The sequence below is a fragment of the Lygodium microphyllum genome, chromosome 30, assembly GCF_053477565.2.
Source record: "Lygodium microphyllum isolate KBCC chromosome 30, Lygodium_microphyllum_v1.1.10, whole genome shotgun sequence".
In the NCBI taxonomy this organism is placed as follows: domain Eukaryota; kingdom Viridiplantae; phylum Streptophyta; class Polypodiopsida; order Schizaeales; family Lygodiaceae; genus Lygodium; species Lygodium microphyllum.
In genome coordinates, this window is record NC_141164.1 from 118,779,955 (window position 1) to 118,788,807 (window position 8,853).

Sequence of the window (8,853 nt, forward strand, 5' to 3'; positions counted from 1 at the left end):
GAGAGTGCATGAGAGAGAGAGAGACCCTGATGACTGCGGACTATCCTGCACAGAGAGAGAGAGAGAGGGGGAGAGAGAGAGAGAGAGAGAGAGAGAGAGAGAGAGAGAGCGAGAGAGAAAGAGAGAGTAAGTGTGTGTGTGTGAACTTGTGTGAGAGAGAAAGGACTAAACAAACATACGTCTAGAGAGAGAGAGAGAGAGAGAGGACTAACCTCCATGGTTGTGCTTGCTGCTTGCGCCTAACCCTTTGCACACTGTAGACGCTCCTACCTGCTCCTGTCTACTCCTGTTCTGCTCCTGCCTGTTACCCATGAGTGTGAGTAAGAGTGAGAGGAGGTGGTGTAAAGAGACCATGTTTCTCTCTGCCCCCAATCATGTGAGAGATTAATGACCACTTATGTTTCTCTATTCCCAATCATGTGAGCAATTAATTGCACATGTAGACTTTGGTTTGGTTTGGGAGCTAGGTTCGAGAGCTCCCTGGTGCTTCGACACCTCCCGAACCTATAGCTCAAAAAATAATGTAGTATAGATGATAGTAGATGGAAGGGAGGTAATTGTGAGAAGGTATGTGTATAGGTATAAGGATGTAGGGGGAGAGAGAGAGAGAGGGGGGGAGGGAAAGATTGAGAAGAGGGAGGTTTCAAGGAGCCTCGGCAATTTTTGAAGCCTAGCATTGAGTGTACTGATTACTATAATAGAGCTATAGCATCACTAAAAGCCCATTGAAAACAAGCTCATGTAGTTGCATGCGATGCCAATAAGGTATTATGTAGACCATGGCTTGCATATCAAGGGTAGCATGCACATCTCCAACTATTTCAATTTTTAGGTGTCTTTATCTGGCTTGCTCTACTAATTTTAATGTTTTGATTATCATAACATGATGGACCCATACCATAAGGGCATTATAATTCAAAAGGTTGTGTTTGAGAGCTATATTTACACACACACACACACACACACACAGATGATTGCCTTTTAAAGGTATTGAAGGTAATCATCCATCTCTCTAGTACCAATATTTTATTGGTCTTTTATGCAAGTAGACTCCTTGGTAGGCACACCCAATGGTTGTGTTTGGGGTTCAAGTACCCTTGAGTTTAGGTCTATAATGGTACAAATGAAGTGAAATTACAAGGAGTGCTTTATGTCCATTTAGAAGGCTCATTTTTGTGTATATATAGATAATATTGCAAGATTTACAAAGACGTCAATAAACCTTTATTAAATTTGAGCTAATCAAGCTCTAAACAATCCAAATAGTATTCCAAAAAGTATAACCATACCATCTAAGCACTAAGTAGTATTCCAAAAAGCATAACCATACCATCTAAGCATCAAATAACATCCCCAAAGCATCAAATATGCATTATAGAATTTGCAATTTTCTATCCAAACCAAAACTATTTTGTTATCTGTGAGAAACAGAGAATAGAAAATTACATAGAATCAACTTTGTGAGTGCCTAGATCTATAACTCTTGTTGCACTCTTCATTTCTAACTATACAACATCAAAATCCGATATTGTATGTAAAAGTTATGGCCAAAATACAACAATGTCGTTAAGCTGCCGTAACTATCCACGACTTCTATAACATGCTATGCATCTACTCAAAATGGATAAAATGATTGCTCCTCAAATTCATAAGCACTCAACAAGGCTCAACTAAGCTCTTGGACAAGCAAGGAGCAAGCTAGAGCAAGCTGAGAGAAGGGAAGACTCCATGCATACCTCAGAAGGAAGAAACAATGGCTACCATGAAACCTTAAGCTAATGCTTTGAATCTAGGTTGAAGTAAAGGATGAAGAAGCTCCTCAAATGGTTGGCTCTAATGCTAGTTGAAAGGTAGAGCCCGAGTGAAAGCACACGAGCAGAAGCAAGAGCAAAGCAAAGGCTATAGTAGATAGAGCAAGAGAGCAAGAGAGAGAGATACTATACATGGGAACTCCAATAGTCACAATGTGTGATCGGCCTTCCCTTATTCAACAATCACTAAGAGAATAAATAATAAAGTGATAGTAATGGGTGTTCGTCATATATAGTGTATAGGTGTGCCATCATTGTGTGTAAAGTAAATATAGGGTGGCGTAGGCACATGTGCCTTTACCCCCAACAATTGAATCTTTTGGAGGCAAGGAATAGGAGTGCTTTGAACTTATGTAGTAGTTTGGACTTAAGTATAGTTCAAGTAGAGCACTAAAGGAAGGCTACACATAAATGTTTAAATATGTATATATGATAGTAGATGGAAGGGAGGTAATTGTGAGAAGGTATGTGTATAGGTATAAGGAAGTGAGGGGAGAGAGAGAGGGGGGGGAGGGAAAGATCGAGAAGAGAGGGGAGAGAGAGAGGGGGGGGGTTTCAAGGAGCCTCACCAATTTTTGATGCCTAGCATTGAGTGCACTAATTACTATAATAGACCTATAGCATCACCAAAAGCCCATTGAAAACAAGCTCATGGAGTTGCATGCGATGCCAATAAGGTATTATGTGGACCATGGCTTGCATATCAAGGGTGGCATGCACATGCCCAACTCTTTTAATTTATAGGTGTCTTTATCTGACTTGCTCTACTAATTTTAGTGTTTTGATTATCATAATATGATAGACCCATACCATAAGGGCATCAATAATTCAAAAGGTTGTGTTTGAGAGCTATATTTGCATGCGCGCGCACGCACACACACACACACACACACAGATGGGCGATTGCATTTTAAAGGTATTGAAGGTAATCACCCATCTCTCTAATACCAATATTTTATTGGTCTTTTATGCACGTAGACTCCATGGTAGGCACACCCAATGGTTCTGTTTGGGGTTCGAGTACCCTCGAGTTTAGGTCTATAATGGTACAAATGAAGTGAAATTACAAGGAGTGCTTTATGTCCATTTAGAAGGCTCATTTTTGTGTATTTGTAGACAATGTTGCAAGATTTACAAAGACATATATAATTCATGACATGAAGTCTATAATCGTACATGTGAAGTGAATTTGCAAGGAGTGCTTTATTTCCATTTAGAAGGCTCATTTTTGTGTATATGTAGATATGGTTGGAAGATTTACACATATATGTATCATTACGCGATGTAAGGTAAACTAGGTTCAATAAGCACCCTTTGTACCCTAACTCCATAGCTTGACACCTTTTGTATTACACATATACTAATGGGAAAGCTTATGAGTGATGTTTCTCTACGTGTTTCAATGCAATTTGAGGCAAGCTATTTTCCAAAGGGCTGCAATCAACCTTGGTTGTCACATAAAAATATCATGGCCTCCTATTGTAACTAAGATAGGACTGTTCTCTTAAAATTTATGTTGCTCTCTGGGGTAATCAAATTAGTAATCATTTTGTAGAAGTTTGCCATTAACATGGAAGAGCATCATCTTACTACTATATTATTTTAGCTATAGGTTCGGAAAGCCTCGAACCTCCAGAGGGCTTCCTGAACCTACCCCCTTTTCCAAACCTCCCTCCCCTTCCCCTTTCCCTCCCCTCTTTCTCATGTGCAATATCTCATTTTCTCTTCCCCCTCCCTTTTTTCATTAAAGCCTCCCCCCCCTCTCACTTCCCTTTTTTAAATAAAAACCCTCTCCCCTCTCTCTCACTTATAATCTCTCTCTTTCTTTTCCCCCTCCCTTTTTTAATAAAATTCCTTCCCCCTCTCCCCCTCTCTCTCTCATGTGTAGGGCCTAGGTTCTCTCTCTCTCTCTCTTTCTCTCTCTCCTTATTTTAATTAAACAAAAAGTTTAAATTTAAAAGTTTAATTTGATATATAAAGAGCAAAAAAGAAAGAAGAGAAGAGGGAGGGAGGGATAGAGAGGGGGAACAGAGAGAAAGAGAATTATAGAGAGAGAAAATATAAAATTTAAGAGAGAGAGAGGAAAAGAAAAAAGAAAAAGAGAAGAGAGGGGGAGAGAGACAAAGAAAAGAAAAAGAGAGAGAGAGAGAGAGAGAGAGAGAGAGAGAGAGAGAGAGAAGAAGAAGAGAAAGAATTCGAACAAAGTGAGAGAATTATAGAGAGATGAAATATAAAATTTAAGAGAGAGAGAGAGGAAAAGAAAAAGGGAAAAGAGAGGAGAGAGGGGGAGAGAAGAAAATGAGAGAGAGAAAATAAGAAGAAGAAGAGAAAGAATTTGAACACAGAGAGAGAATTATAGAGAGAGGAAAGTTAAAATTTAAAAGAAAGAGAAAAAAAATTAAAGAAAAAAAGAAAAAGGAAAAAGAGTTTTTTTAAAAATTAAAATAAAGAGAGAGAGAGAGAAATATACAAAGAGCAAAAAAGAAAGAAGAGGAGAGGGAGGGAGAGAGAGGGGGAATAGAGAGAAAGAGAATTATAGAGAGAGGAAATATAAAATTTAAGAGAGAGAAAGAGAGAGGAAAAGAAAAAAGGCAAAGAGAGGAGAGAGGGGAAGAGAGACATAGAGAAGAAAATGAGAGAGAGAAAATAAGAAGAAGAAGAGAGAGAATTTGAACACATAGAGAGAATTATATAGAGAGAAAATATAAAGTTTAAAAGAAAGAGAAAAGAAAAAAATTTAAAGAGAGGAAAAAAAGAAAAGAGAAGAGAGAGAAGGAAAAGAGAGGAGAGGGGGGAGAGAGAGAGAAAGAAAGAGAGAGAAGAAGAATAAGAAGAAGAAAGAGGAAGAGAGATGGGGAAAAATAGAAAAGAGAAAAGTTTTTTTAAAATTTAAATATTTTTAGAGAGAGAGAGAGAATTTAAAAGAGAGAGAGAGAGAAGACAAAGATAAAATTTAAAAGAGAGAGAGAGGGAGAGAAGAAAAAAGGAAAAATTAAGAGAAAGGGGAGAAGAAAAGGGGGTGGACACACACAGAGAGAGAGAGAGAGAGAGAGAGAGAGAGAGAGAGAGAGAGAGAGAGAGAGAGAAGAGAGAGAATATAAATATAAAGAGAGAATTATATATAGGGAAAAGATAAAATTTACATATTTTAAGAGACTGAGAGAGAGAGAGAGAGAGAGAGAGAGAGAGAGAGAGAGAATTATAGAGAGAGAAAAGATAAAATAGAGGAGAAAGAGAGAAGGAAAAGAGAGGAGAGAGAGAGAGAGAAAAGAAAAAAAGTAAAAAGAGAATAAAGAGAGAGAGAGAGAAGAAGAAAAAAATTAAAAAGAGAATGAAGAGAGTGAGAGAGAAGAAGAAAAAAATTAAAAAGAGAATGAAGAGAGTGAGAGAGAAGAAGAAAAAAAAGGAAAAAAGAGGAGAGGGAGAGAGAAGGAAAAGAGAGGAGAGAGGGGAGAGAATAAAAAGAGAGAGAGAGAGAAGAAAAACGTGGAGAGAAAAAAAGAAGAGAGAGAGAGAACCATGAGAGGAGAAAAAATAAACTAAAATAGAAGAGAGAGAGAGAGAGAGAGAGAGAGACAGTGAGTGAGTGAGTGAGAGAGAGAGAGAATTAGACATAAGGAATTTGGAGGGGGGAGAAAGAGAGAGAGGAAAAAGAGGAAAGAAAAAGATGAGAAATGGATTGCTGAGCGACGTTGCCGTGCGATAGCACAGCTACTTCGCTCACCACTTCGAGACAGCGAAGCTGCCATGAAGCAGCCTAATGTTCCGTGTGCGGAATGCTTGTAGAGACTATGTTGAGAGGTGAATGTGCACAATTTTGTTTCTTAGCATCCAAACTATGGTGAAGATGGGTATGATACCAAGCTAAAACCCTATCAACTTTTAGTGCTCTTTGATAAAATTTAAAGGTTGTAACTATTTATCCCTTTTTCATCGCTATTATACCGAGACCCACTTTTGTGCGGTGGGCACTAGCTTGGAGCACTAGTAACCTTTATCTTGGTATAGGGAGCAAGATCCTTGGTTTGTTTAGATCACCAACAAGAAAAAAATCAATGTGGGAATGTTCAGGAAAAGTTTTGATACACCAAGTCAAGTGTTATTTATTAATAGGCTTCTTTACCTTATACCAATCTGCCCTACAACAATGTGACGCGTTGTGGAACACACATTAATATTCACCCCTAATATTCACTAATTTACCTTCGTGATTTTTTTCACAATCTCTCTCTGCGTGTCTGTGCACCTACTGGGCGTCTGTCCTCTCGCATCTTCCCTGCCGCTGCGGCGTCCGCCATCGCCGTCAGTACAGAGGTCCAGACTCCAGACTTCGATCCTGCTCTGATTTGTACGGTTTCTGGTTGTAGACAGATCATGGAGGAGGGTCAATCGTCGTCTTCTTCTCCAGAGCATACGACCAGAGGAAGCAAGAGCATTCCTGAGAAGGTCCACGAATTCTATTATAAGATCTTCCCCGGCGCAGATTGTCCCGTTACTGGTGCTGCCAGGGACAAATTGATCTCTGCTGCTTCCCGAGGAGCATCATCATCATCTCACGTGCCGACAGAGGTAGCATCGTGCAGCAGCTCTTCCTCTCAGCCACCAGGTGAGAGCAAGTCTAAATACAAGCATCCCCATGTCTATGATGTGTATGGCAGGAGAATAGATCAAGCGCAGGATGAGAATCAGGTCTGGCGGATGCCTGCGTTCCTCTACTCTACGGCCTTTTACAAGGTCCCGCCTCCTCAGCGCGAGGAAATCAACCCTGCCAACAGGATGCCCAAGCACCCCAACCAGCAACCTGTGCCAGGACAGAAGGAGCCACTGTCCACGCACCGGCAACAATCCACCATTCCTAAAGCAGGGACCGATGAAACCTGGCTGTATCCCTCGCCTCAAATGTTTTACAATAGCCTCGTGAGGAAAAACAAGGCCGATGATGTCACGGAAAGGGATATGTATGCCGTCGTTGCAACTCACAACTCTGTGAATGAGGCAACATGGTCAAGGCTACTGCAATGGGAGAACATGTATTCGCAGATATACCCCAGTTCATCGCAGGAGGAGCCCCGTCTGCTACATTTTAAGGGGCGTCCTCATGACCTTACCCCTAAGGCATACATCAAGAAGATGCTGGGTTATGGGGTGCCGTTTGATCGTCATGACTGGACGGTTGACAGGGGAGGCCGTGAGATGCGCTATGTTATTGATTTCTACTATGATGAGACTAAAGATTGGCCATTCTTTGTGGATGTGCGGCCAGCTCTTGATTCACCTGCTGCTGTGTTGCTTCGGGCCAGAATGATAATGCAGGAGCTTGCAGGGGAAGTAGCTTCACCTGTAAATCAGGTTGATCCTCAGCAAAATTTGGATTCTCATGGGACTCCTAGTTAAAGGTTGTTTCAAGTCTTTGCCAAAATTTTCCTGTTACCTTTGGCCAAAGTTCATGTAATAACTTATAAAGGAATGAAGAACTGTGTTTTCTCTTACAAACTCTGGAACAGTGCCTCATTTTTGTCAAGAGATAGGTGAAATAAAGGTGCAATTCGATACATTGCTACAAGTAATGGTTGTCCTTTGATGAGTCTGTTTTGTTTGCTCTGGTAGCTTGCCAGTTTTCCCATGCTTGATTTGTATGAATGTGTAGTTGTACCATTCCCAGTTGAGTTTATGAGGAACAGCTGTCCACACATCTGAATTCAACGCTGTTTTGGTTTCAAAATGTTATCATATTTTCCCTCACAGGCATATTCAATTCAGTATCTCATTGTATACTAGTTCCATATGAAGTGCTGATTATGTTGGTACTCTGTTAATACCACAAAGCAATAAAATTTCCTATGCTGTTGACATACAGCCAGAAAATTTTGTACTCCGCATGTTTCCAATGAAGTGTCAAAGGAGCTAATGTTGGACAGGCTAGGGCATATTCTGCATTGCATAGATTGAAGCATGTTTACAGATGTTTTCAGACTTGAAGGGGAAAGTTCTGGTTGTTTTGGTCCCAGTTTCTGCATGGTGGGAAAGATGGTAGATGTGTAATTCTTTTCATGTGTTTTTTTGGTATTATATCTAATAAGTTGGTGAACTCCTTTCATTCAACAAGGATATTGTATACTGTTTTAGTGACTCAAGCTATGACACTACCTTTTTTTTTGGGCACTGGAGACATGACAATTGCAGAGCGATACATTGCTGGAAGGTTGCATCTGAACCAAGGATGTTGCACGGGATTATACATGATCTTGCAGCACATGTTTGAAGGGTTGTTTGTCCTGTGGAAAGTAAATGTGCTCTATTAAACATCATCTTACAGATCTCTGGGCAGTGATTATGGGTTAAAAGGTTTACTGACTTTTGAAGACATTAGAATTCCCATTTTTGGTTGTTTGAATATTCACTTGTTTATCTTTTAGTGATTTATTCATCACTGGGGGAGGCAGGATTTGAACCTGCAAAGAAGGGTTCTCAACAGATTCAGTCTTTTGTTTCTCAGCCAGCTTGTTTGACTTTATTGTTTTGTTAGCATTGTGCATGTTAGGGTCCTTATGTGATTCCAGGCTTTGCTTGAAGAGAAGACTTACCTCTAGCTGTGGCTGGTGCTTTTTTTTTTTTCTTTTCTTTAAAGATGTGTATGCATTGGTTTCCTTTTCCCCCCCTGTTTCTAACTCGTCCTGAAGAGGCCATGATGTGGTCAGAGTAGCAAACAATTTTGAGACCCACACTGTACTAAGTGATACGGATCTGCACGAGGAAGAAAACACTTCATGCGATAAAACTTAGCAAGAGGCAATTTTCCCCATGATTTAATCAGAGCAGTCGAACAATTTTGGATTTATACTGTATAGTTATGAGGGAGAGGGCCTTCATTTGATATGTTTTACCTTGCAGACATGTCAACATACAGCCAGAAAATCTTGTACTTGATAAGTTTTACATTGAAGTGTCAAAGGGGCTAATGTTGGGCATGCTGGGGCACATTCTGCATCGCATAAATTGAAGCATGTTTGCAGATGTTTTCAGACTTGAAGGGGAAAGTCCT

General features: G+C 40.1%; 1 protein-coding gene across 1 annotated transcript; it reads left to right on the forward strand.

Annotated features, from left to right (window-relative positions):
• Nucleotides 1-5,899: 5,899 nt before the first annotated feature.
• On the forward strand, nt 5,900-7,304 carry LOC148010278 (uncharacterized). The gene has a single exon (XM_087673170.1). The coding sequence runs from the start codon at nt 6,186-6,188 to the stop codon at nt 7,203-7,205; it is 1,020 nt and encodes a 339-aa protein (XP_087529296.1). The 5' UTR covers nt 5,900-6,185; the 3' UTR covers nt 7,206-7,304.
• The last annotated feature ends 1,549 nt before the right edge of the window (nt 7,305-8,853 follow it).

Excerpts from the sequence above, each read along its gene's own strand:
- LOC148010278 (XM_087673170.1), top strand. The coding sequence starts at position 6,186 with ATGGAGGAGGGTCAATCGTCGTCTTCTTCTCCAGAGCATACGACCAGA.